The sequence below is a fragment of the Chiloscyllium punctatum genome, chromosome 7 (assembly GCF_047496795.1).
Source record: "Chiloscyllium punctatum isolate Juve2018m chromosome 7, sChiPun1.3, whole genome shotgun sequence".
Classification (NCBI taxonomy): domain Eukaryota; kingdom Metazoa; phylum Chordata; class Chondrichthyes; order Orectolobiformes; family Hemiscylliidae; genus Chiloscyllium; species Chiloscyllium punctatum.
The window spans coordinates 83,352,427-83,366,484 of NC_092745.1; the positions used below are offsets into that span (position 1 = coordinate 83,352,427).

At 41.3% G+C, this 14,058-nt stretch overlaps 1 protein-coding gene across 7 annotated transcripts in view; it reads left to right on the forward strand.

The window, feature by feature from the left end:
- Positions 1 to 14,058, forward strand: part of fggy (FGGY carbohydrate kinase domain containing) — a 364,543-nt gene that overhangs the window by 103,651 nt on the left and 246,834 nt on the right. For all 7 annotated transcript variants that reach the window (XR_011961146.1, XM_072574221.1, XM_072574223.1 and 4 more), the window contains exon 7: positions 6,916 to 7,004. Coding sequence is in view for 6 of the 7 variants with exons in the window: in XM_072574221.1 (XP_072430322.1) it covers positions 6,916 to 7,004 (89 nt within the window). In the remaining variant the exon portion in view is untranslated. The remainder of the gene's footprint in view (positions 1 to 6,915; positions 7,005 to 14,058) is intronic.

A 14,058-nucleotide genomic window follows, 5' to 3' on the forward strand; every position in this document is an offset into this window, starting at 1 on the left:
AGTTCCCCAGAACCAGTCCCAATGTCCAACAAACCTGAACCCCTTCCTCCTACACCATCTCTCAAGCCACGTGTTCATCCTGCCTATTTTTTCATTTCTACGCTGGCTAGCACGTGGCACTGGTAGTAATCCCAGGATCACTACCTTTGAGGTCCTCCTTTTTAACATCTCTCCTAGCTCCCCGAATTCTTGTTTCAGGACCTTATCTCGTTTTCTACTTCTATCGTTTGTGCCTATATGCACCAAGTCAACTGGCTGTTCACCCAGTTGATTTCAGTTCTTTCATGTGTAAATCACAGAACATTTAGAAGTTACATTCTCAAGTGAACTGTGTCATGTCAGCCCAGATGATGCATTTAAGGTGTGAGCTGCTCTGTGTCACAAGATTAGAATCCTGACAGTGTGGAAACTAGAGCAAAAATGGCAGGAGTTTGTAGGTATAATTGAGGACACTGTACAGAGGTTCATTCCCAAGAAAAGAAAGATTAACCGGGGAGGGATTAGACAACCTTCGCTGACAAAGTTAGTCAGGAAATGTATTAAAGAAAAAGAGAGATCCTATAAAGTGGCTAAGAACAGTGGGAAATCAGAAGATTGGGAAGGATACAAAAGCAAACAGAGGATAACAAAGAGTATAATAAGAAATGAGAGGATCAAATATGAAGGTAGGCTAGCCAGTAATATTAGAAATAATAGTAAAAGTTTCTTTCAGTACATAAGAAACAAACGACAGGCAAAAGTAGACATTGGGCCACTTCAAACTGATGCAGGGAGCCTAGTGATGGGAGATAAGGAAATAGCAGGAGAACTTAACAAGTACTTTGCGTCAGTTTTCACAGTGGAAGACATGAGTAATATCCCAAAAATTAAAGGGTGTCACGGGGCTGAGTTGAGTATGGTTGCCATTATGAAAGAGATAGTGCTAGAAAAGTTAAAAAGTCTTAAAATTGATAAATCTCCTGGCCCCGATGGGATACACCCTAGAGTTCTGAGAGAGGTTGCTGAGGAAATAGCAGAGGCATTGGTTGAGATCTTTCAAGAGTCACTGGAGTCAGGAAAGGTCCCGGATGATTGGAAGATGGCTGTAGTAACCCCCTTGTTCAAGAAAGGATCAAGGCAAAAGATGGAAAATTATAGGCCAATCAGCTTAACTTCGGTTGTTGGTAAAATTCTAGAATCCATCATTAAGGATGAGGTTTCTAAATTCTTGGAAGAGCAGAGTCTGATTAGAACAAGTCAACATGGATTTTGTAAAGGGAGGTCATGCCTGACAAACCTGTTGGAATTTTTTGAAGAGGTAACAAGTAGGTTAGACCAGGGAAACCCAGTGGATGTGGTCTATCTAGACTTTCAAAAGGCCTTTGATAAGGTGCCACACGGGAGGCTGCTGAGCAAGGTGAGGGCCCATGGTGTTCGAGGTGAGCTGCTGGGATGGATTGAGGATTGGTTGTCTAACAGAAGGCAGAGAGTTGGGATAAAAGGTTCTTTTTCAGAATGGCAGCCGGTGACGAGCGGTGTCCCGCAGGGTTCGGTGCTGGGGCCACAGCTGTTCGCATTATATATTAATGATTTGGATGAGGGAACCGGGGGCATTCTAGCGAAGTTTGCCGATGATACGAAGTTAGGTGGACAGGCAGGTAGTACTGAGGAAGTGGGGAGGCTACAGAAGGATCTAGACAGGTTGGGAGAGTAGTCCAGGAAATGGCTGATGGAATTTAACGTGAGCAAGTGCGAGGTCTTGCACTTTGGCAAAAAGAATAAAAGCATGGACTACTTTCTAAACGGTGAGAAAATTAATAAAGCCAAAGCACAAAGGGATCTGGGAGTGCTAGTCGAGGATTCTCTAAAGGTAAACATGCAGGTTGAGTCTGTGATTAAGAAAGCGAATGCAATGTTGTCTCTTATCTCAAGAGGGTTGGAATATAAAAGCAGAGATGTACTACTAAGACTTTATAAAGCTCTGGTTAGGCCCCATTTGGAGTACTGTGTCCAGTTTTGGTCCCCACACCTCAGGAAGGACATGCTGGCACTGGAACGTGTCCAGCGGAGATTCACACGGATGATCCCTGGAATGACAGGTCTAGCATATGAGGAACGGCTGAGGATACTGGGATTGTATTCGTTGGAGTTTAGAAGATTAAGGGGAGATCTAATAGAGATGTACAAAATAATACATGGCTTTGAAAAGGTGGATGCTAGGAAATTGTTTCTGTTAGGCGAGGAGACTAGGACCCGTGGACACAGCCTTAGAATTAGAGGGGGTCATTTCAGAACAGAAATGCGGAGACATTTCTTCAGCCAGAGAGTGGTGGGCCTGTGGAATTCATTGCCACGGAGTGCAGTGGAAGCCGGGACGCTAAATGTCTTCAAGGCCGAGATTGATAGGTTCTTGTTGTCTAGAGGAATTAAGGGCTACGGGGAGAATGCTGGTAAGTGGAGCTGAAATGCTCATCAGCCATGATTGAATGGCGGAGTGGACTCGATGGGCCGAATGGCCTTACTTCCACTCCTATGTCTTATGGTCTTATGGTCTTATGGAAACAGGCCATTTGGCCCAACAAGTCCACACTGACCCTCCAAAGAGTAACCCACCCAGACCCATTTCTCTACATTTACCCCTAACTAACTCTCTTAATACTGTGGGCAACTTAGCATGGACAATTCACCTGACCTGAACATCTTTGGATTGTAGGAGGAAACCGGAGCACCCGGAGGAAACCCACGCAGACACGGGGAGAATGTGCAAACTCCACACAGACAGTCACCTAAGGCCGGAATTGAACCCAGGACCCTGTGAGGCAGCAGTGCTAACCACTGAGCCATCATGCCATCCCTATGTGGTGACAATGATCAAACTGATTCTAATCTAAAAAATGGATTTACAGGATCTTACATGGATTCATGCAGTTTTTGAGCAAAATAAAATGTAATTCTGCAAGTACAAATTCACCCCACAAATTTATATGTGTATGTGTGCATATGGGTGTGTTGGGGTGGTGTTGGGTGGGGGTTATGAGTGTGTGTGAGAGAGTGTGTGTATGTGTGTTTAGTGTAAACGGGTATAAGTCTGTGAGAGGGTGCGTATGAGAGTGTGGGCGTGTATGTTTGAGCCTATGAGAGAGGGTCTGCATGCACGTGTAGGTCTGTAGGAGAGTGTGTGTGCATTGGAATGTGTGTGTGTGCGTCTGTCTGAGTGCGTGTGTAGTGCAATAGGGTCACCTGTAGTGTGGTATGAACCCAAGGTACTGGTTGAGGCCATCCCCATGAGTACCGAACTTGGCTATCAGTCTCTGCTTGGCCACCTTTTGTTGCTGCCTGTCCCGAAGTCCGCCTTGGAGGACGGTCACCCGAAGGTCCAAGGTCAAATGCTCTGAACCGCTGAAGTGTTTTCAGGCTGGGAGGGAACATTCCTGTCTGTTGATTGTTGCGTGGTGTCCATTCATCCATTGCTGTAGCCTCTGCTTGGTCTAGCCAATGGACCATGCCTCAGATAGACCTCATATGCTACAAACAAGGATGCCCTTAGGCATGGTGCATTGGCAAGACCAAGCAGAGACTACAGCAATGGATGAATGGGCACTGGAGTGCTGAAAAATGAGGCTGAAGAAGTAATAATAGGGGAGCAAAGAGATGGAAGAGGAACTGAATAGGTACTTTGCATCAGTTTTCACAATGGAAGACACCAACAGCATACCAGAATTTCAAGCGAATTGGGGGCAGAGGTGAGTGCAGTTGCCATCACTAAGGAGAAGGTGCTGGGGAAGTTTTAAGGTCTCAAGATGGATCAATCACCCAGATCAGGTGGATTTCCAGAAGGCCTTTGACAAAGTGCTGCATTGCAGGCTCCTAAATAAGGTCAGAGCCAATGATATTAGGGGCAAGGTACTGGCTTGGATAGAGGATTGGCTGACTGGCAGAAGGCAGAGTGTAGGGATAATGGGGTCTTTTTCAGGATGGTAGCTGGTGACTAGTGGTAGCAGCTGGTGGTTTACTGTAGGGATCACTACTATTCATGTTATACATTAATGATCTGGATGAAAAAACTGAGGATATTGTTGCTACATTTGCAGATGACAGGAGGGATGGATAGTTTTGAGGAAGTAGGGAGGCTGCAGAAGGACTTGTACAGGCTAGGAAAGTGAAAGTGGGCAAAGCAGTGGCAGATGCAATACAGTATGGGAGAGTGTGAGGTTATGCACTATGATAAGAAGAATAGGGGTTTAGACATTTTCTAAATGGGGAAAGGCTTCAGTAATCTGAAGCACAAAGGGATTTGGGCGTCCTTGTTCAGGATTGTCTTAAGGTTAACATGCAGGACTATTTGGGACTTAGGAAGGCAAATGTGATGTTAAGATTCATTTCAAAAAGGTTAGAATAAAGGAGCACCGATATACTGCTGATATAGTTATACAGCTATATTGGTCTGGTCAGACCGCTTTTGGAATATTATTAGCAGCATTGGGCTCTATAGCTAAGAAGGGATGTGCTGGCCTCCATGGGGTCTCAGAGGAGGTTTACAAGAATGATCCTGCGGATGAAGGGCCTGACACGTGAAGAGCAGTTGAGGACTCTGGGTGTGCAGTTGATAGGGTTTAAAAGTGATTGTGGAATTTGATTGATTGAATCTTACAGAATACAGAGAGGCTTGGATAGACTAAACATGGAGAAGAAGTTTCCATGAGTAGGAGAGAATAGGACCCAAGGGCTCTGCCTCAGAGTGAAGGGAAAACTCTTTAGAACTGAGTTCAGGAGGAATTCATTGCTACAGGGTCTGTAGATGCCAAGTATCTTGATTGGTAAGAGGATCAAGGGTTATGGGGAGAAGGCAGGAGAATGGGGTTGAGAAACAAATCATCCATGATCGAATGGTGGAGCAGACTTGATAGGCTGAATGGCCAAGAAACATGTTTTGTTTGTAGTCCATTTCCTTTTGGCATATATGAAATCAGTAACTCCTTGCACAATAAGGAAGTCTGCAGTCCTCATCAAACTATTTACTTTCTCCATCTGCTTCTGTCTGAAAAAAGAAATGTGTTCAGCACTTTTGGAATATAGATCTAGTGTCCTTCCTTATACAACAGCCAACAGTAAACTGGAAAATGATGAACATGTTCAGTGTTTCTGACTTGAAAGAGCCAGCTTTATAAAGGTTTGTCGCTATGGTCATCTTCACAGCCACCACTCAGGAATGTATTCCTGTCTTGCTTTGAGGCTGCAGTTATGATTGGAACTGGTAGCAGATTTCGATGTTGACCTCCTTGTTGGTATGGGGATGTCTGACTCACTGTTCCTCATAGATCTTCACTTGGTACAACCTTCTCCTTCTTATCCTCAATCCTGATCCAGCAGTTATTCCTATTGTGAGCTGTCTGTACTCATCTCTCCCTGTCATGCTATACAGCAAGCTGGATGCAAACTATTCTTAAAAAAAAGTCTGCAAGAGGTAGCTTTTTGCTGGAAGGGGGAAGATAATCAACCCCTTCATTGTCTCTGACAATGTTCTGAAGTCAACCCATTTTGAAGAAAGGTTATTGGGCCTGAAACATTAACTCTGCTTTCTGTCCAGCTGGCAGACCTGCTGAGTTTCTTGAGCAACTTCAGTTTTTCTTCATTGACTCTTTCTGTTCATCTTTCTCTCTGTTCGAAGCTTCCTTGACAGTTACAGGTTCAATATTCCTTGGATCCAATGTGGGACTTTGCTAGACAACCAGAATTTACATCAACAGTTCTTTTTTTTTTGTCTGCTGCAATCTACCTTTTGAAAAAACAGATTTAGATTTTAAAAAGTTAAAATATCTCCATAGTATATTGGGTTCTGATCCATCTTCATGACATTGCAATAGTCAGTCAGAAACAAGTCTGAAAGTAATTGGTCATCTCTTTAAATAGCACTGCTCTTTAAATATATTCATTAAAAATAACATTTGTTTTGAAGTAATTTCATTTAAAATTTCCTCTCAACAAAATATGTATGATATTTCTGCTTCTCAAACGTTCTTTCCTATTGGACAAGATGTTCAACATAATGATGTCAGCATTGCATTACAGCTTAAAAAGTTAAAGCTCCCACTGGCGGATTTTAAATCAATAACTGCATTGTTACAATCCTGGACATTGAAACAGTAAAAAGGGAGGCTGAGAGATTATTCTTTTTCTTGGATTCAGCTTCAGTTTCTGATCCACAGACATTTCTGTTGTGTTGCAATATTTTAAGCAAGGTGTAGTGTCATTGAATACTGAACTCTGGTATAACTTAGCATTTGCAGCATCCCAGCCCCAAGTGCTGGCATGGAAGCATGATAGATGCCAGTCATTACATTTCTCTCCTGCTGTCTCCACCACTGTGCATGGGATAGAAACAAAAGAGACTAAGGAAAGGTCTGTATTTGCCCTTTAAACTGGGAAAAATGTGTGGCACAAGGGTATTCAAAAAATTGTTGAGCAATAAAGGCTGATGCTAACCTCTCATAAATGAATAGAAAAATGAAAAAACTTCTGTTGTTGAGTGGTTCCATTTAGGATTGATCAAGAGTAGTCCACAATCCTGTAGTCCCCATTATGTTTTAAAATCACATCTGAATAACATCACGGGAAAGCATCGAATGTTGCAGTGTAATTACAACATTGAAAAACATAACAAAAGCAAACAGAGTTTTTGTTTACAATGCATTCTTTGAAACTGAACACATTTTACGTATGAAGTGAGATGTATCAGCTTTAAATTTTAGATTATTAATTGTGACCTATTGTCAGAACAAATTTCCACCATTTTAATATTTTTAAAGAACTGTGATAATCAGTTTTCAGTATTTTGTGCAGTTAAAATTAAATCAAAGAAACTATATATACCACACAGGGAAAGGACATTTGCTTGTTATCAAGTAGTTACTTTTGTTTGTTGTTTGCATTTGCCAGAAACTGCAAAGCATTTGCTGGGATAAAGCTCATCATTTCTTTGATCTCGCTGATTTTCTATCTTGGAAAGCCACAGGTGCAACTACAAGGTATTTATTTATGTAAAGTCTGGTATTACTGCAATAAGGACTATTCATTACTACAGTGGGAATCCTCTGGGAGAAGTAAACTATGCCGAAATGGTTGGGAAGGGGGTGGGTGGGTGGGTGAGGTAGTGGGGCAGAATGATGTTGCAGATGCAATTTTGGCAAATTTCCATTTAGAGCGTCTGATATTTAGCCAGAAGATGAGATCATCTTGGAGCTTAAGAGGACAAACTATTCTGGACAATATGTCTTAATTTTACAAAGTAAAGAATGTTTGCTGAGACACCCTTCATAAATTCTCTCATCGTGTGAGGGGTACTGGTGGAGTTTGCAGGTGATATTGTGGATTAAACAAATAATATTAAAGAGAGTTGCTGTTTTCTTGGCTGACATTTGTTAACTCCCCCTTTCCACTGCCTGGCATGACTCAGTGTGTCTACACGTAAGTAAAATAGTGGTTTAATGTGAAATATGAGAGACATATGTAGTTTTCTATTTCAAGAAAATGATCTCAAGGAGTGAATGTGTTTCTGTTAGCTGTTGTGCACAGACCCAGGATGAAGTGGTTTATTGAAGGTAGGATGAGTGCAAATACCGATAGTTATCACCATATGTAATGTTATCTTTTGAAAAAGCTAAACAGTAACTGACACAAAAGACTACTGTAGATTTGAACAAAAGCAAAACAAACTATTTCAGATAGTCAGTTGTTCTATACAAGCACTGCATGAAGTATCGTTTGAATCAATTTTCAAAGCAAGAAACAGACATGATCGAACTCTTAATGAGATATCACTAACAGAATACTTGAGTTCTTTGGTCTGCCAAAATCCATTATGGTTTAGTATGATTGCTTAAAATGCATTAAATGTAGATTGACAATTCAGTCTGGTAGCAAGGGCCTGCTATCTGTCACAAGCATAATTTGTGGATGGGGCGTTAAAGCAAGGTGCCTCAGTCCTCCAAAGGTGATGTCAAAGATCCCATTCCACTGTTTGAAAAAGAGCAGGTGAGTTCCCTGGTGTTGCCTGGCTCATGTGTATCCCTTAAACAAAGTACAAAAACAATTTATCTGGTCATTAGTAAATTGTTAATTGCAAGTTAGTTACATTATTTCTGATGTTACAATAATGGATGTGGGAGGAAGGTTGTTGTCTACAATATCACATCAATGTTGTTCTTCAGTTTCCTTCTTGAAACACTGTCCCACTACCTAAGAAGCTTCCCAATGTAGGGCAGCTTCTCTGTAGGGCAAGTGGAAAACTATTCAACCCATGCCACTTCCAGTTCACAACCAGGACCATGGAGGTTTGTCTTCAATCTACGTATGAAGATGATGCTTGCTTATGTGCACATTCAGAGGCCAAGTTCTAAACTAGTAGTGATGTATTCACAAAGGCATGTGAGAGACCATATCTTAGGCTTAACATTTGGATGGCAAAAGCCCTTTACCATCCTGTTCTCACTGCACAACATTGTCCCTGAGCATCAAAATCCACAGTGAACTACTGAACAATGTGGATAAATTCCAGATCCTGGAAACCACCTCTCAACAAGTGCAAACTCGAGGTTGAATTTCAATATGACTTTCAATATGCCAGCAGAGCATTTGGCCATCTGAAGAACAAAGTGTTTGATGATAAAGATTTCAAAGCTAACACCAACTTCATGGTCTACAGAGAACCAGTGTTACCAGCACTCATTAATTGAACCAGGGTTGATCCTTAGGCCTAATGATAATGATAGAGTGGTGTATATGCTGGGTCATAAGGCTATGGATTATGTTGGAGTATGATTGTGCTGCTGATGGCCCATGGATACCCAATTTTGAGTTGCTAGATCTATTGAAGACCATCCCATTTATCATTGGCCACACAACACGCTGGAGAGTATTTGAAATGTAAAGATGGGACTGCAGTGATCACTGTAACAAATACTGTTAGGAACATTGTTTGTAGAATATGAGTCATTGAGCGTAGGTGTTAGGCTGCTGATTGACGAGTCTCTGAGGTAGCCCTCTCAAATTTGGCATTAGCCATCAGGTTTTAGTGAAGTGGACTTTACAGGTTCCAGAAGGTTGTGTTTTCCATGGCACTTTTAAGTGCCTTAGTCAATGTAAGCTAAACCATTCTGTTTCATTTGTTGTGGCTTGTACAGCCATTTTAAGAATCAACCACATTACTGTGGGGCTGGAGTCACATGCAGGGCAGGTAAGGGTGGTATTTTTCCCCTTCCCTGAAGGACATTCGAACCAGGTGGATTTTTATAATGATCAGCAATGATTTCATGGTCATTGTTATACTTAATTCAAAATCTTTATTGCATTCAAATTCCATCATTTGCCATAGTGGATTCAAACTTTGCTCCCTGGAACACTAGTCAGTGCCACATTGTATCTTGTATTATCAAACAAAATGTTTGACATAGAAAATGTCAGGTCTTGTTCAAAGAAATTACTTTTTAAGGAGTACCTTAAAAGAGGAAAGAGAGATAGCGATGTGAGGTTTTGGAGGGAAATTTATAGCTTTGACTGCTGAAGCCATGGTTGACAATGATGGAATGATTGAAATCCAGAATGCTTAAGAGACCAAAATTGGAGGTATTGCATCAAAGTAAGCAGGTCATGTGCAGTAATGTCACGCAGTAATGTCACATTTGTGTTGATAATATTACACTTCCTAGGGAGTGTTGCTGAACAAAGAAACCTTGAAGTGTAGGTTCATAGCTCCTTGAAAGTGGAGTTGTAGGTAGATAGGATAGTGAAAAAGGTGCTTGATATGCTTTCCTTCATTGGTCAAAGTATTGAGTACAGGAATTGGGAAGTCATGTTGCAGCTGTACAGGACATTGATTTGATTAGATTAGATTACATTACAGTGTGGAAACAGGCCCTTCGGCCCAACAAGTCCACACTGACCCGCCGAAGCGCAACCCACCCATACCCCTACATTTACCCCTTTACCTAACACTACGGGCAATTTAGCATAGCCAATTCACCTGACCTACACATCTTTGGACTGTGGGAGGAAACCAGAGCACCCGGAGAAAACCCACGCAGACACAGGGAGAACGTGCAAACTCCACACAGTCAGTCGCCTGAGTCAGGAATTGAACCCAGGTCTCTGGCGCTGTGAGGCAGCAGTGCTAATCACTGTGCCACCGTGGTTAGGCCACTGTTGGAATATTGCATGCAATTTTGGTCTCCTTCCTAATGGAAAGATGTTGTGAAACTTGAAAGGGTTCAGAAAAGATCTACAAGCATGTTGGAGGATTTGAGCTATGGGGAGAGGCTGAATAGGTTGGAGCTGTTTTCCCTGGAGCGTTGGAGGCTGAGGGGTGACCTTATAGAGGTTTATAAAATCATGAGGGGCATGGATAGGATAAATAGGCAAAGTCTTTTCCCTTGAGTGGGCGAGTCCAGAACTAGAGGGCATAGGTTTAGGGTGAGAGGGGAAGGATATAAAAGAGACCAAAAGAGCAACTTCTTCATGCAGAGGGTGGTACGGGTATGAAATGAGCTGCCACAGGATGTGGTGGAGGCTAGTACAATTGCAACATTTAAAAGGCATTTGGATGGGTATATGAATAAGAAGGGTTTGGAGGGATATGGGCCGGGTGCTGGCAGGTTGGATTAGATTGGGTTGGGTTATCTGGTCGGCATGGACAAGTTGGACCAAAGGGCTGTACACCTCTATGACTCTATATGTCATATTGTTGTTACTTTCTGGAAATGAATATTACAATCACTGAAGCAGAACATGCTGGTGATTATGTTCATATTGAGACCATTAACAACCTCCTTTTGTGGCAAAGTAGTAGTGTCCCCACCACTGCACCGGAAGGTCCAGACACCCAAGTTCAAATCTCACCTCCTCCAGAGGTGTGTAATAACATCCCTGAACAGTTTGATAAGAAAAAAAAGTCAACAGATACAGAAAATTCCTACGTGGTCCAGATTATGAATTCATCACTTAACAGAGGAGGCAGCATAGTGGTATATAATCAGGAGGGTCATACGTTGGCAAGGAAACTTAGTGCAAATTACCACTACCACAATCCCATTTGGAGAGATTACAGTATGTTATTTTCTTGATTTTCAAATCACTGAAAAAACTGCTTATGGTTCACTATTGCAGTAACTATGCCATCTGTGCTCTTTTAGGTGAGATCTTTATGACCACTCATAGTTTTGTGCTTGAAAAAGTCTTTTGCAACAATATCAATATTGGCTTCTGAACTATCCAGAGTTCATTCTCACTGATAATTGTACCTAATAAAGTATGGTTGCTTAATTATTGTGAGTGATGCAGAAGTTATACTTACAGAGTCATAGAGTCGTACAGCATGGAAGCAGATTCTTCGGTCCAACCAGTCCATGCCGAACATAATCCCAACTAAACTAGTCCCACCTGCCTACTCCTGGTCCAAATCCCTCCAAACCTTTCCTATTCATGTACTTCTCCATTGTATCCTAGATATTGTAATTGTACCCACATCTACCACTTCCTCAGGAAGTTCATTCCACACATGAACCACCTTCAGTGCCTTTTTAAAATCTATTTCCTCTCACCTTAAAAATGTAGTCCCCAGTCTTGACATTTCCCATCCTAGGGAAAAGACAACTACTATCAACTCTAAACCTCTCATTGCTTGATAAACTTCTATCTTGTCAGTTGTCAATCTCCTATGTTCCAGTGAAAAAATTTCCAGGCTATCCAGCCTTTCTTTATAACTCAAACCTTCCATACACAGCAACATCCTGGTAAATCTGTTCTGAACCCTCTCCAGCTTACTAATATCCTTCCTGTAGTTGGGCGACTAGAACCAGACACAGTATTGCAGAAGAGCCTTCACCAATGTCCTGTACAACCTTATCACGAGTTCCCAACTTTTACACTCAAAGGACTGAGCAATGAAGGCAAGTGTGCCAGATGCCTTTTTACGCACCCTGTCTTTTTGTAATGCAAATTTCAAAGAATTACATACGTGCACCCCTCAGTCCGTCAGTTCTACAACACTACCTGAAGGACATACCATTAACTGTTTGTTGTACCTAAATGCATTGTGTGGCCCATGCTAAATGGAATAGACTTCAAATAGTTCTATCAACTCAAAATTGGGCATCCATGAGACTTTATGTGCCATATGCAGTAGCACAGTTATACTCTAACACAATCCATAGCTTTTTGACCCAGCATATATACCACTCTATCATTATCATTAGGCTTGAGGATCAACCTGGTTCAGTGGAAAGAGGGAAAATCCTCATACTCCAAAAAAAATCAATAAAGTAGTTTAATTAATTTGCTTGCAACCTAAGTCTGATCCACATGTTCTCCGTTCATTAAATATAAATGGGAACTGTTCTTTATTGTAATTTTTTTAAAAACTTAATTTGTAATCATTGCAAGGAGCTCTTGTTAACATCTCCAATTACCTTTTGAAACATGTGGAATTGCATTTAGAGAAACTGTTTTGGGATTTTGATATGGAATTATATCAGAATAACATCTGGACCTGATAGTTTGCATAATTTATGGCTGAATAAACATCTTTGTAGATTCCAAATACATCAGACACAGTAGGCATGCTCCAAGACAGTTTAAATATTTACATGCTGTATTGCAGTTGCTATACTCATTTTGAGTAAAACCTAAAAGTCATTGTTAGAGCGCTGTTCATGGGTTAATTGTGGTTACTAAAATCTTCTGGAAAAATAACTCCTCTATTTGTTTACTCAAGATAAAGCTGTTTGCAGTCTCCAAGGCAAAATGTGGTTTGCCTATTCTACACTGTATCAACAAATGGTAATAAGCAACACAAATTACCTGCATCTAAATAAGATGAATTGTACCCACAATCCTCCATGTGCAAAGTTACTTGCTTACTGATCAAAACCTCCAAAAACAGATTAACTAGTTATTGAAATTGTGGGATATTGTGTCCAAACTGAGTACTGTTTGCTGACAAAACTACAGCGAGTACACTTTAACACTCTTCATGAACTCCTTTTAAGGCATTCTAAAAACTTGAAAATGCCATATCAGTAGAAGTTTGATACATCTGTTTGTCATTTGCTTTTGTTTATCATTGGGGCATAAATGTAACACACCCGAACTGTCTAGTTCAGCCTTTGGCCATCTTGATGGCAAACTTCCAACCGTCTAATTCAGTGGCATGAACTTTTATTTAACGTGAAGATTTCCAGAGTGTTTCCAGGAAATTATGAATTGACCTGTAAGATTTAATGCTGCTGATCAAATACATTGCTCAAATCGTAGATGCAGGCCAATTGACCTATTGAGTCCACACTGACTCTCTGAAGACCATCCCACTCAAACTCATCCCCCCCCAACCCTATCCCTATAACTCCTGATTTCTCATGGCTCATCCACCTAGCTTGTAGACCCCTAGCATGGACAATCCGCCTAACATTGCACATCTTTGGACTGTGGGAGGAAGCTGGAGCACCCAAAGGAAACCCACACAGATATGTGGAGAATGTGCAAACTCTATACAGACATTTGCCCCAGGGTGGAAATGAACGCGGGTCCCTGGTGCTGTGAGGCAGCAGTGCTAATCACTGAGCCACCGTGCTGCCCCAAATGAGACAGTACAGGTAGTTCTTCTATATGACGATGGTTGCGTTTTTGAGCAACCCCGTGTTATAGAATAATTGTCCTTTAGAAACAAGGCTTAAAGTGTTGGTGGTGTAATTGCATTACAGCCAACACAGGTTTTAAATAAATGTTCGTGCTTTAGAAACAGTATTTCCAATTCATTAATTTTGTTAAAATAAATTTGCATTAACAAAACTCACATTATAGCAGAATGAACTGTAGTTGTGTCTTCATCAAAACTAAATATCTGTGAATTCCATGTACAGTAGAATAATGGGACTTGAAGATATGTTACACATGCTACCAAAGATCTATTACTTCCTAGATACATGCTGGGTTACAACCTGACTCACTTGAATCATCATCTGTTTTTTGCTTTCACCTTGGTGATGTTAAAAGTGCTAATTAAATGCACTAATATCACTATCATCATGATGA